Source organism: Chlorocebus sabaeus, chromosome 10 (genome assembly GCF_047675955.1).
Source record: "Chlorocebus sabaeus isolate Y175 chromosome 10, mChlSab1.0.hap1, whole genome shotgun sequence".
In the NCBI taxonomy this organism is placed as follows: Eukaryota; Metazoa; Chordata; class Mammalia; order Primates; family Cercopithecidae; genus Chlorocebus; species Chlorocebus sabaeus.
In genome coordinates, this window is record NC_132913.1 from 12,122,835 (window position 1) to 12,136,728 (window position 13,894).

Below are 13,894 nucleotides of genomic sequence, written 5' to 3' on the forward strand. Positions count from 1 at the left end.
AGCTAGCTTTCCCCACCACTGCTCTTGTAATGTCCAGGGAGGCTGGGCAGATGATGGCCTATCTAGCAGGTAGAGGATCTGAGGACCAGTCGGGTGGAAGGACTTGACCTGGCTCAGAAAACGGACCATGCCGAGAGCTTGCACCTGGGTCTGCCTGGCCGTGGATGGAGACTTCCTGTCCCTCAGAGTTGGGGCTAATGGTTGGGACTGTGGACTACCTCTCTGGGAAAATGTCTTGTCAAGAGAAAACCAAAAGCACTTTTCTGATGTTCTCATAGGATTGTTGTTGAAGGAAAAGTTTTATAAACATATATGTGTGTGTAAATATATTCTTATATATACACACAAAATGTCTTTCATATACGAAAGTGAAGACAGTAGGACAATGAACCCCATTACCTATCCCCAGCCTCAGCAGTATCCACTCATGGCCTGTCTTGTTTCATCTCTGTCCCTACCTACTACCCCCATCTTTTTAAGTAAATTCAAAACATCATGTTATTTCATCTGCGAATATTTTAGTATGCATTTCTAAAAGGCGGGGCTTAAGAAGAACACATACAGCTGTAATAACACCATCACTGTCACATACTCTTTAAAAGTATATTTACGGCCGGGCACGGTGGCTCATGCCTGTAATCCTAGCACTTTGGGAGGCTGAGGCGGGCGAATTGTCTGAGCCCAGGAGTTTGAGACCAGCCTAGTCAAGATGGTGAAACCCTGTTTATACTAAAATACAAAAATTTAGCCAGGCATGGCAGTGCCTGTAGTCCCAGCTACTCGGGAGGCTGAAGCAGGAGAATTGCTTGAACCTGGGAGGTGGAGGTTGCAGTGAGCTGAGATCGTGCCACGGCACTCCAGCCTGGGTGACAGAGTGAGACTCCATCTCCAAAAAAAAAAAAAGTATTTACTCTTTCTGATTGTACAAATAATGTTTGCTTATTGTGAATAATTTGGGAAATAAGGAAAATGTTTTAAAAAAAGAAAAATAATAAGAAAAAAATCTAGAATCTCATAACCCAGAAATACCTCTGTTAAAATGTTGGTGTGTTTACTTCCGTCTCTTTTCTGTTCACAAAGACACACACACACATAACTGGGATCATGATGTGTATGGTTTTGTATCTTGCTTGTTTTGTTTAATTCTCTATCATGCCCATCACAAACATTTCTTCATGTCATTAAAATTCTTCAAAGTCTTCATTCTTAATGATTGCAGAATCATGGTGGAAATTAGTAAACTTGCTGGCTTGTGTGCGGTCTGCCCTATATACCCTGGAGCACAGCTAACTCCTTCCTCTGAACAGTGAAAATGTGTCCTTGGACCCCAGGGCAGCGGAGGCCAGGCAACCTTAGCCCATGCAATGGGCAGCACCCTCGGCCTGCTCGTGGCTCTGGTCCAAGCACACAGAGCTCCAGGCATGCCTAAATCCCTCCGTGCCTCAGTTCCCTCACGTGTAAGGTGAAGATCCTCCCACCTGCCTCCAAGGGCTTTGGCGAGATTAAATGAAGCATCTGGGACCTACAATGACTCAGGCCTAGCTGTGCTCCGATCCAGGTCTGTTTTATTTCACAGCCTGCCTTGAAATGCTTTTTACTCCCTCTCTGACAGTAGTTCCCAGACCATGATGCCTGTTTGTTGGAACTGTCTGGGGATCTTTAAAAGCTGCTGATGCCCCCAGCTACTGGGATCTGGGGAGTGCAACATGGACAAACGGTCCCAGGTGATTCTAATGTGCAGCAAAACTTGGAAACCAATGCCCTGAGTGTTTCTGCCCCTCAAATAGTCCCCAGTCTATGTGGCAGTCATTGATACCTGAAATTCTAAAGCAAACCCTTCCAGCTTCGCCTCTCTTTTTAAAATGCCAATATCCCCGAGAAGTTGTACATATTAAGCTCACCATCGATGAGCTGATTCAGCACCCTGTGAGGTCCTTTCCAATCTTGTAAGTAGCTACAGGCAGGCCTGGGTGGGACTAGGGAGGAGTTGGGCCATCTGAGGTCAGGCCTCTGTGTGGGGAGGGCAGGCCCGTAAGGGAGAGAAGGGTGGCCTGAGGTGGGTCCCTGAGAAAGGAGAGGAGCAGGGCGAATACACCACAGAGACACCGCTTCCTGCTCACCTGTAGGCCTCTTAGGCTCCAAGCAGGCACCCCAGCCTGCTTGGAGTCCCTCCCCTGACAGAGCTCCACACCAGGATCCTGGGGGCACCATCAGGAAATCGTGAGCTCCATATACCAGGGAGGGAGGGTCTTACAGGCACAGACCTCACCACACCAGGGAACATAAAACTCTGAGCATGGAGGTGCAGCCACCTGTCCATTAAGCAGGGAGGTCCAACCCTGCTCACCGCTGGCTGGCTGGGACCTGTACATAGTGTGTTCTGCCTACACATTTGTTTTTCAGTTTGAATTAGCTTTCTACATTTAAACATATTCAGATGTCCAGCTTATCTTGAAACAAGACCATGCACGGCCCAGGGTGAGACCCTGGGCCGCCTACACCCCTCCCGGCAGAGTGGGCACACTTCAGGTGCCACCCATCCCTGTGGCTCCCAGGTGAGTTTCCTGAGCCCGGCTGACTGGGTTAGCAGCCCCTATTGACCTGTCCCTGACACCACATGTGTTCGAAAGAGAGCCTACCCTTGGCTGCAAGGAGTTCACAGTTTACGCTGGATGAGCCAGCACAGCCAGGGGCACCGTGGGCAGCCCACAAGAGGTAGCCTAATTCCCAGTGAGGCAAGAGAGGTGGGGAAATGAGCCTGTAGCTGGTGATTAAGAGACCTGGGGAGGGTGCAGCTGGTCAGCTGGTTCAGGTCACATGCTGAGCACCTGAGTTAACCCCGCTGCCTCTGTTCGTCTGGCAGGGACTGGTGGTGGCCGTCCTCTACTGCTTCCTCAACGGGGAGGTGAGTAGTCTCGGGTCACCCAGGTACCCAGGAGAGCTCCTAGCCATTGGATTCCGGGTCAGAAGGAGCTACCTGGGAGGGGTGGTAGGAAGCGGGATGGAAAGAGTCAGAGGGAGTCCTGGGTATGGTGGCAGGGGGCTTGGCCAGTTCTTTTGTAAGTCTTAATGGGAGCAACAGAATCACCTGGAGGGCTTGTTAAAACCATGACTGGACCCTGTTCCTCATTTCTCATTCCACAGAAATAAATTCTGTAGGTCTGGGCTGGAGTCTGAGAAAATGTTTTTTAACAAGCACTCCTGGTGCCGATGTTGATCTGTTCAGCAAATGCAGTAGGAAAGTTCGGCAGAACCCAGGTTCCTGACTGCCCTGCTGCTTGCTCAATGGGCAATCTCAGTCACCGCCCTGCTCTGGGCCTCAGTCTGCCCATATGTAAAATGCAGCTCAATCCTTAGGGACCTCCAGATGAGCACTGACTCCTTGGGAGACTGCATACTCACTTTGAGGACTCGAGCCTCACACAGAGGATTTGGGTCAGGACGCCAGGCTCTGGGCATACAGAGCTATGTAGTCAACATGAGCTAAGCCTTTCTGTGACTACTGACCACCTATCTGGTTTGTTGCACTTGAATGGGAATGACCTTTCATGTTTCCCAAAAATCAAACATCAAGCCTAGCTTCAAACGTTCAGCTGCTGCAGCTGGCACTTGTGAAGGAAATTTAGAGTAACTCCCTGGGTCCCAGATAAGTTCTGAGCTTGGGTGGCTTCATGGGAATAAGTATCCACTTGTTCCAAGGTGCACAAGTCCTTTCTTCAGGACACGATGTAATGAGATTGTAGGTGCATGTGCCCAGGAGAGAGGTGACCCTCAGTAACTACTGGACATTGGGGCTGGAAACAGTCAATCTGTGTGACCTGCAGGCTAGGGGACAGGACAGCTGGGCAGGAGCGGCTGTCCTGCCACTGCGTGGAGTCCCCGGTGGTGTGAGCAGGGCTCCAGGCACAGAACTGTCCTCTCCTCCTGGGCTGATGGCTGGTCTCCCGGGCAGGTGCAGCTGGAGGTTCAGAAGAAGTGGCAGCAGTGGCACCTCCGTGAGCTCCCACTGCACCCCGTGGCCCTCAGCTCCTCCTTCAGCAACAGCAGCAAGGCCAGCCACTTGGAGCAGAGCCAGGGCACCTGCAGGACCAGCATCATCTGAGAGGCTGGAGCAGGGCCACCCACGGACAGAGACCAAGACAGGTCCTGAGACGGCTGGGCACTGCTGCGGGACAGCGCGTCTTCCCAGCAGACACCCTGTAATATACCCTGCTTCAGCTGTAGAAGCCCCTTCCCAGGCCTTGGACTCTTCTGAAGGGATGTGGGGCACTGTGGGGCAGGACAAGGGCCTGGGATTTGGTTTGTTTGCTCTTCTGGGAAGAGAAGTTCAGGGGTCCCAGAAAGGGACAAGGAAATAAAGGGTGCCTGGGATGAGATTTGATCTGTATTTGTCCATCCTTTTGCCTTGACACAAGGTGAGGGTGTATGCTCTGGCCTGCTCCCAACCCCTTCCTGCAGGAGGAGGGCTCCTCGCTGGTCCCCCAGCTCAGTTACTCAGGAACAAGATTAGAAGGCCCAGCCAACATGAAATGTTTGCCCTCGGCAGATTCTGTCTGTCTCCTACTGTAACTCACCTGGTTAGCAGCTCTCACCCAAACCTTCAGGACAATAGCTAAAATAATAGGATAAAGTCACCATGGAGGCCACGGAAGCCCCAGGGCCCCCAGTCCCTTTTACTATCCCCAACACAGTGTGAGGGGCACACCCCTGTTTTTCCTGCTCTTTCACACAGATGTCCTCAGCCTGAGGCAGACACAGCAGGAAATGGGGCATGATCGCATTTCATAGAAGACAGGTCCACTAAAGCCCTATGACTTGCCCAAGCTACTAAGCAAAGAGGTGGCGGAAGTTCAGTCCAGGGCCTTTGACTTCAAATGCCCATGCTCCAAGGCTGTGTCTGTGCTCTCCCTGCTGCCCCTCTAAGCTCCTGGGGACTTCAGTCTCACCCTCCACTCTCGCTTTCGGTTCCTTTGAATATCTGCGCTCCCTGCCCTCGTGAGGATGAAAAAGGACTCAATTTTTGAATGCTTCTACAAAACCAAACCTACTAGTGCTCAGGGGTTAGCGTTCTGGAGAGAAGTAGAAACTCCCCTCAGTGTCAAGGAAAAGGCATCCTGCTGGTGGGTGGGTCAGCTCTACTCCTGGCTTTGGGTGACCCTGGACAAGTGCATCCCTCTCTGGGCCCTGACTCCCCACTGCCATAGATCCCCTCCCCGTGAAGAGACAAGGGGGTTACTTGTGGATTGCTCCAGGTTCCCATTTCCCAGGCTAAGATGCTACCTGTGTGGTTGGTGAGCTCCGTACTCCATAAAACCAATCAATTCATGGAAACCTTTCTGGGATGATCTCCGTGGACTCTGGGCATCTTGGTAGTTCAACCTTAAAGTCCATGGTCTTACATCCTACAAAGCAGACTGCCTCATGACTCCATGCATCCTGGGATAAGAATTTTAAAACATCACTATAGAGGTAGGTACAGGTGCTCAGCCCAGACCAGGAAAGGAACCTGGAGCAGTGACAAGAGCGGGACAGAGACCAAAAACCCATGCAATTGCTGGGAGCCAGAATTCACCAGGTGAGGGAGGGGGAAGGAGTCTGTGTAGAAAGAAATGGGCTGAGGGCAATAACCTCACCTACTTCAATAACCTCACCTACTTCCGGGCAGAAAAAGGACTAGAAAGGGAGCACTTTCATGAACAGAAGTAAAGATGTGCTGGCAAGGATGGAAATCTCCACTGGTTCCTGGCCCCCTTCACCTCCATGCATCCCCAGCATGGGTGTTAATCATTACCCAGGCTCTCACTGCTCCCCCTCACCTCCTGTGGAGTCCAGCAGATCTAGATACCTGCTCTGTGAAATGTGTTCTGGGATTTAAAATGGTGCCCTAAGGCTGTCTGACCCTCACAGGAAGACAGACACGTGCACACACGGGCCTTGAGGAGCGCTGTGTATTAGCAGTCAGGTGGGTCCTCCTGGGAGGGCTTGCTCAAGAACTCTTCTCAGAAAGAAACCCACCTTAAGGTAGGGTTCTGATAGGCAGAGCTCCCAGAGGGGACAGCCAGCTGCTAGAAGCTGGGGTTATCCAGGGTTTGTAAGGTTCAAACAAAGGGCAGGGAGGCAAACCGAGTCAAGTGGTTTGAAAACCTACAGTGTGCAGGGCATTTTGAGGGAATCCTGAACTCTGCCTCTTTGGCATGACCAAAGCTAAAGCCAGGGACACACATACAAAGGCCCTTTGAGCTGGTGGAAGAAAGTCCTAGGCACTGATTGGACCCTTCGCTGGAAGAACGGTCCATTCTTAATGACCCTGGGAGCCCCAGGGATTCTGTAGCCCCTATCCCAGCACGTGTCAATGAAACAGGCATGAACTGTCCTTGGCTGTGCAGCTAGCTCAGGCACCAGTTACGCCGCTGCTTCCAACTCTGTTCCAGTCCAGGGAATAAAATTTAAGAAGGAGTTTTTAAATGTTTTTTTCTTTTTCTAAAATCAGCATCTGGCTAGGTCTGTGCAGCTGGTGGCCCTGAGGCACCCTCCTGGCCTCTGGCCCTGCACATCAGCTGCAGAGGTCCCCCGGCCATTTCTGGCTGGCCACCCACAAGTCACTGGCAAAGAGGCAGCCATTTCAAGGTCCTTGTCCCACCTCAGCCCCACCAGAGGCCACATGTTGGAAAAGTCCCATCTTGACCACACTTTCTTGTAGAATCTGATGTCCCTGGAGGGGGCTAAAATTTCCATGGATGTTCCCAGGGATGGGTGATGCTGTTGATGTGAAGGCCGCTGATGGCGTTCAGGAAGAAGAGGAAGGAGGCAGTGAATTCACACCAAAACATCAGGGTGAAGCCGATGAGTGTGACTTGGTTCCTGAGGAGGATCACAAAACCCAGGAGCCCCCCGGAGGAGAGGACGAAAGAGACCAGGAGGAGGATGGAACCCAGGACCCACTTGCGCCGTGAGTGTTTGTCCTCGCACACCTGGGACACCATAAGGAGCTCCAGGCCAAAAATGGCGGCCACCACGGCCAAGGCACCCACGCTGCGTACCAGGCCCATGCCCACGGCCAACCCGGGCACGTGGGCCTGGCCCAGGTCTCTGAAGCAGATCGGTGCACTCAGGTTGGTGGTGATGCAGAAGTGCCAGAGCCCGAAGAGGCGGTCCTCAGCCAGGAGCCAGTGCCCGTCACAAATGGAGACTGAGGACAGGACCACAGTCAGGGCCACACACGTGATGATGAGGGTCCGGATGAAGGATTCAAAGAAGGACCGGCGGGGCTGCCTTTGGCCCAAAGGCCTCCGGGCCTGGAAAACACCATAGGAAGCACCCTGTCAGCCACAGCCCTGCCATGCCCCCAGGAACCTCTGCAGGGAACACCCCTGAGCCCTCCTTCCCGCTCCACACAGTCCTACTCTCTGCTCCGGTCTCCTGTGAAGCCCGGAACAGACCAGACCCACCATTTTTGGGGAACCCTCCCACCCTTCTAGACCTGTGAGCATTTGCCATCCAGTATTCACCAGGCACTAAGAGTTCCCTGAGCTTGCTTTCTTTCGTGATCTTCAGAGTGGGTGAGAAGTCCAAACCGACTGACAAATCTGAGTCAGTTCTGAGTTCAGAAAACCTGTCGTGCCTGCCTCCCATGACCTTGAGCATGCAGCCTGCCTCAGTTTCTTTGTACAAAAAACAAGAATACGGCCTGGCAGAGCTGCCAGGGTTGTGCCAAGCACTGAGACATTAGCACATCAATACACGGTTCTGTTTCCCTCCATCTGCCCAGGACACACGATTTTGTCCTAACCTCCACCCACCTGATCATTCTGAGCTGTCCACGTGCAGCCCTGGACTCTAGGCTATCGCCTTGTTTTTCTTGGTACTGAAAGTGATGCTTGCACCTTGCCCTCAGCCTTGTGCGGCCCTATCCAGAGCTTGCCAACCCCATTGTCTGCTCCTGCGGCGTCTGGGCATGGGAAGGCCATTGCAGCTCTCCTCCGCTTCTGGTTCAGCCCTGGAAGGAGGTGCCCCCACCCCGGTCTCCTGGCAAGCCAGGCTAGGTGTCCAGCGAGGTGTCTCATCTCACAGTTCAAGGTTACCACCCAGGCACTGCACCCAAGCCCTGACCCAGAAAGCAAATGAAAGACTTCAGGAACGCTTTACACTGCCCGCAAACCCCTCACAATCCGCTCCGCCTCCCCACCCAACCTCAACTCCCAGCACACTCCCCTCTCCCCATGTCTAGAACTTTCTTTCCTCAGATGACTGGCTCTTCAGCCTGTAGAGGCTCTTCTGCGGCTCCTGCCACCCCGCCAGGACAACACCTCTTCTCCATTCTGCATGTCTCAGCTTAAAGTCTACTCCACCGGGAGCGCTTTCCTGCCCCCTCAACCCAGAGTCAGGCCCCTCCTGGTATTTCTGTGTCAGGCACCTGTTCAAATTCTTCACCATTCTGAGGACAGTTTGTAGTTACATATTATTTCTGTCTCATTCCAACACTGTGTGCTCTGGGAAGGCAGCCCCCGACCAGCACAACACCACATTCTGTGTTTATGCACTGCTGTGTCCCCAATACCTGGGCATTCAGTGGGTGCTCAAGGGAGAGCTGTGAGATAAGTCAAAGGTCATTTGCAACCACTGTCACTTCCGTCTGTAGCTCCCTTTAAACCGAGTCTCCTGCACAGTCATGCATTAAATGACCTGCTTTGAAGTGTGTTTAGAAGCTGCCAGGTTGGCCAGGCGCGGTGGCTCACGCCTGTAATCCCAGCACTTTGGGAGGCCGAGGCGGGCGGATCACGAGGTCAGGAGATGGAGACCATCCTGGCTAACATGGTGAAACCTTGTCTCTACTAAAAATACAAAAATTTAGCTGGGCGTGGTGGCGGGCGCCTGTAGTCCCAGCAACTCGGGAGGCTGAGGCAGGAGAATGGCATGAACCCGGGAGGCGGAGCTTGCAGTGAGCTGAGATCGCGCCACTACACTCCAGCCTGGGTGACAGAGCGAGACTCCGTCTCAAAAAAAAAAAAAAAAAAAGAAGAAGCTGCCAGTTACACCTCGATTTGGGAGGTAGGCAAAACAGGCACGCATGACGGTCACTGCTAGGACCCAGGAGAATGGAGCAATGAGGAACACAGGGTGTGTCCTATGCCAAGGGCAAATGGAGGCTTCCTGAGGCAGGTCTGGGCCACTCCTGTCTGTGTGAGACATAAAATAAAGCCCTGCTTCTGGGAGACTCCTGGTCAAAGAGCCTGGCAAGGGTATCTGCTCACATGCCCCAGACACAGGAGCTACCACTAATTTCAACCTCAGGGGTACAGGAATAAGGATGCAGTTTGCTTTCAGCACCTCTGCCTTAAGTGGGATCCTATTTTATTCTCAAACCTATGAGGTTGATAAAGTAGGAGGCTCCATGGTGGGTGTACGGAGGAGGAAACTATGCAGAGGGAAGGTGACTTGCCCAAGATCACTCACCTAAATCGCGATGAAGCTTGTTACGGCTGCCCAGACAATTGTATGATATACAGGAGGTGGAATCCATTCAGTGAATAAATACTGACTAGGGCCTTCTAAGGACAGGGCCTTTGTGCTAGGGGCTCAGTACTGAGCCCTTACAGCCCTCCCCACATGGGCTGTAAGCTCCTGGAGGGGAGGGACTGCACTTGGTCTGTCGGAGCACGCTGCCTGGCGGGGATTCCAGACTGCCCCAGAACAAAGGGGAGGAATTCCCTGCGCCCCATGCCCGGCTTGGTGAGGAAAAGGTGCGTGCAGAGGGATGCCTCAAGGGCCATGCCAGAGCTAGGACCAGGTGCTGAGACGAAGGCAGCCTGGGTGCAGTCAAAAACACAGAGCTATGCGTATGGGCTGTGTTTCTCAAACTGTGTCCCCTTTCGCCTGGTGGGGCTTCCAGTGCTGAAGCCAGGTGGGCAGGGAAGCTGAGCAGGGAAGCTGAGCAGGCTGGTGCTGCATCCCCTTCCTCACTTCAACTGAGCCCTGTACCTGCTCGGGACACTGGGGGTCCAGGGGTCTGTATTGCATTTTATTACACACACAAAACAAATCTACCGGTAAGAAAGAAACCAAAGGAAATTTTGAAAACCTATGTCTACTCCACAAACCATTAGAGGTGTTTGTCCTTGGGCAGTTTCTTCACTTACTGAGCCCTTGTTTTCTCATCTAGAAAATGAAGTTAATGACACTTGCAGGAAAGTCATAGTAACCATGAAGGCACCTGACAAGGTTACAAGGTCCCTACAGAATGATAAGTGGTCCTAAAAAGGAGGAGCATCACGTGCAGAGAACGAGTCAAAGGACCCAGAAACCTTTTAACCCTAGACAGCATGCTGGCTGGAAAACAGGCACGTCCCCAGTCCGTTCCCCAGCCCCACCTGTCCTAGGCAGACTGGACTTTAATCTCCAGGCCCTTAGATGTCACGTCAGAATCAGAAAGTGAAGACAGCTGACCTCATCTCATTCCTCCCCCTCCTGCCCCAAAGTAGAGCTTCATTTAAATTCTCCGGCCACCACTGAAACTCTCAAGAACCAAATGAGATCCTGTATATAAAGATGCATGGTACACGGACTGCTCCCAACTCATGGTAGCTATTAATATTAGTAACAATAACACATATTGAAGTATTCATTCCTAACCACCCGGCACCTCCGCCAGCTTTCAGTGATGCAGGGCCTGAAACGGCTCCTGGAGGGCAGCTGGACAGGTATTCAGTGGAAAAGAAGGGATGGGGAGGTCAAGTCCTGCCCCTGACCTAAAGGACCCCTGCAGGGTACCTTTAGGCAATCACTTAAATCTCTCTGAGCCTTAACTTCTCTGCTAAAAATGTAAGCATTTTCCTTTTTCATCTGTAACCCTGAATGATTTCTTGTGACCTATAGAATAGGGTCACCTGACACTACTGGGGTACTGAGTCCAGTGTCATGGTCTTCCTCCTATAACTCAGGGCCTCATGTGTTCCCCTTAACCAAAGCACCCCCAGGTAGACAACCTAAGCTCCTCCCAACTCATTCGCCACATCCCCAACATGTCTCCCCCATTTGCTCCCCCTCATCACCCACTTTCCCCCCGCCGCCCAGGTGAGGCCATCACCATCATCAACATCCTGGAAGTTCACAGCCTCTGATGAGCGGGCCTGCCTCTGCTCCTCTCAGCCCCAGCCGGGCCCACCCCTGCCTGCATGACCCAGAACTTGCTTCCTACCTGTGTTTGTCCCCTGGCAAGTCATGGTTGCAGGGACGAAGAGTTATTACCCCAGAAGTGGCCGGAGCACCCACCCTTCACCTGGAGCCTGTGGCCTCCCCAGCTGAGCTCTCACCTTGCTACCAGGCTTCCTCCTCTCTTAATTGAGCAGTCGCTCCCTCCATGCCCTGTTTCCAAGTCTCTCTCCCGACATGGGCTGTAAGCTCCTGGAGGGGAGGGGCCGCACCTGGTCTGTCCCAGCACGCTGCCTGGCCAGGATTCCAGACATGCTCCGGAAAAAAGGGGAGGAATTCCCTGCGCCCCGTGCCCAGCTTCGCCCAGGTGCCTAGGTCCCGGCTAAAGAAGAGGTTTTGGGGGTGGCCTGTGGATACGGTTTCTCCCGTTAGGTAAAGGCAGGAGGAGCCAGTAGGATTTGGAGCCAGAGAGCCCTGGGTTTGAATCTTGATTCTGTTCCTTGGCCAGCCACTGAGGGCACGTTACTTCCGAGTCTCGGTTACCTCATCTATAAACTGGGCGGAACAGTATCTACTAGGTCAGTGTTGTGGCTGAGCGTTTCTACACGAAGTCAACGGGCCTCTGTAATCCCGGGGACAGTCTAGCGTCTAGACTCTGCAGCGGGCGAGCTGCGCGGAAAGGAAGCTCGCCCGCTGGGGAGCGGTACCGCCACCCACTGACTTCCCTTCGGGGAGCAGCAGACCCGAGGGAGCGGGTAGGAATGTATAGGTTCTTAGCCAACATAAACATCTTGCACTCCGCTAAGGAGAAGCCAAGCCTTCGGAGACACGGGCTTCTTCCCTCCCCAGAGCCTTTCCCAGAGGACTGGCGCCTCAGCGAGTCCATCGCCAGCCCAGGACCCCAAACGCAGCTTTGGGGAGGGAGACGGTCTTCCTAACCGCCACCCCCAGGAAAGTCTGGCTTCCCGAGAGACGCATCCTGTTACATAAGCCTCACTTTGCAAGTCGATTCTGTTCCTCCACCCCAGATGCGCCTCATTTCTCACAAAGGGGAATCCTTACGGTAAACCGACCAGCCAGTCACAGGTGACCCCAAAGAGAAGAAATATTTCTCAATGAAGTTTGGGAGCCTCGGGTGCTTGCAAGGCCGCGAACAGAGGCAGCCAGAGTCCGCGCCCCGGGAGCAGCTATGCGAGGCAGGCTCCTCGAGGTTGCTCCCCGCCCAGCCTCCTCCGGACCCAGGTTTGCAACAGGGGGCGGGCACTGGGGGCGCTCACACCCCCGGGCCGACGCTGGAGTTCGCGGTGGGTACGCCCCTCCCCCCATCCCCCCACCTCCCACCTCCCACGGCGGGGCCGCACCCCGGGTCAGCGCCTCGCCGGGCGCCGGCTACCTGCACGCCTATGGCAGTCATGCTGCGCCCGGCGGCCGCGCTGCAGCCTCGCTCCCTCCGGCTGCTCTGTGTGGCCGCTGGCGCCTGCCTGGGACCTCTCCGCGGGGGCGGGGCGGCTGCTGGAGGCGGGCGGGGCGGGAGGGGGCGTTCAAAGCTCGGCAATTAACCCCGGGCGGGCTCCGCGGCTCAGATTACGCTGAGTCAGCGAGGGCGGCCGGAGGAGCCCCTGGGGAGCCGCGGGGAGGACCCGCACTCGGGGGGAGGGATCCCTCGGGTCCCCGAGTAAAGGATCGAGAAGTCACTCCGACGCTCCCCAACCTCCGAGGACCGCTTCGCCTGGGGCGCAGATTCCTCGAGGACCGGGAAGGCGACAGAGGGCCCGAGGGTTCGGTTCCTGTTCCAGCTTGATGAGTCGAGCCTCTGGGAACGCGGCAGGGTCCGAAGGGAGGAGGCACGCGCCGGGGCTCTACTGCCCTCACCCTGCGGGGTGACCTTGGGCTACTTGTTTAGCGTCTCGGAGCCTCGGTTAGTAAGGGAAATAATGAATGTGAAAGGTGGGGCTCTTGCCGGGCCCTCGCTAAGTGTAAACAGAGTGGAACCTTTTGGGCAATCCTACTTGCGTCCCTTAAAGGGGATGTAAAACCCTGCTTTCCTCCTGAACTCTTCAGGGACTATTAAAAGTGCAAATAAGCCAAACAGATGTGGTTATTTTTTCTCCACTTCGATAGGAACTGAGGGATTTTTTTTTTGTGTTTTGTTTATATATATAAAGTTGTCTTGCTCTTGTCGCCCAGGCTGGAGTGCAATGACGCGATCTCGGCTCACTGCAACCTTCGCCTCCCGGGTTCAAACCCCAAACCCGTTCAAGCGATTCTCCTGCCTCAGCCTCCTGAGTAGCTGGGATTACAAGCGCGCCCTATCACACCCTGCTAATTTTTGTATTTTTAGTAGAGACGGGGTTTCACCATGTTGGTCAGGCTGGTCCGTACCTCCTGACCTCAGGTGATCCGCCCACCTGGGCCTCCCAAAGTGCTGTGATTACAGGGGTGAGCCACGGCCTCCGGCCAGATCTGAGTTCTTAAAGAGGCAGCACCTGCCGGGCGCGGTGGCTTAAGCCTGTAATAACAGCACTTTAGGAGGCCGAGACGGGCGGATCACGAGGTCAGGAAATCGAGACCATCCTGGCTAACAGGGTGAAACTCCGTCTCTACTAAAAAATACAAAAAACTAGCCGGGCGAAGTGGCGGGTGCCTGTAGTCCCAGCTACTCGGGAGGCTGAGGCAGGAGAATGGCGTGAACCCAAGAGGAGGAGCTTGCAGTGAGCCGAGATCCGGCCACTGCACTCCAGCCTGG

General features: G+C 53.9%; 2 protein-coding genes across 7 annotated transcripts in view; one reads left to right on the plus strand and one right to left on the minus strand.

Moving 5' to 3' along the window:
* Nucleotides 1-4,381, plus strand: part of SCTR (secretin receptor) — an 80,454-nt gene extending 76,073 nt beyond the window's left edge. For 2 of the 4 annotated variants that reach the window (XM_073019615.1, XM_073019617.1), the window contains 2 exons: nt 2,864-2,905; nt 3,953-4,141. In XM_073019615.1, the coding sequence (XP_072875716.1) occupies nt 2,864-2,905; nt 3,953-4,102 (192 nt within the window). In that variant the 3' untranslated portion in view covers nt 4,103-4,141. Of the gene's footprint in view, nt 1-37; nt 935-2,863; nt 2,906-3,952 lie in introns of those variants that run through there. The other 2 variants (XM_007964722.3, XM_073019616.1) reach the window with 2 other exon arrangements.
* A 1,551-nt stretch (nt 4,382-5,932) lies between these two features.
* Nucleotides 5,933-12,949, minus strand: TMEM37 (transmembrane protein 37). 3 transcript variants are annotated; one of them, XM_007964725.3, is made up of 2 exons: nt 12,860-12,949; nt 5,933-7,295 (listed from the first exon to the last, which is right to left on the minus strand). In XM_007964725.3, the coding sequence occupies exon 2, from the start codon at nt 7,047-7,049 to the stop codon at nt 6,723-6,725; it is 327 nt and encodes a 108-aa protein (XP_007962916.1). In that variant the 5' UTR covers nt 7,050-7,295; nt 12,860-12,949; the 3' UTR covers nt 5,933-6,722. The 3 variants fall into 3 exon arrangements, with proteins under 3 accessions (XP_007962916.1, XP_007962915.1, XP_007962914.1); XM_007964724.3 differs by lacking the exon at nt 12,860-12,949 and adding an exon at nt 12,542-12,804; XM_007964723.3 differs by lacking the exon at nt 12,860-12,949 and adding an exon at nt 12,146-12,420.
* Between the last annotated feature and the right edge of the window lie 945 nt (nt 12,950-13,894).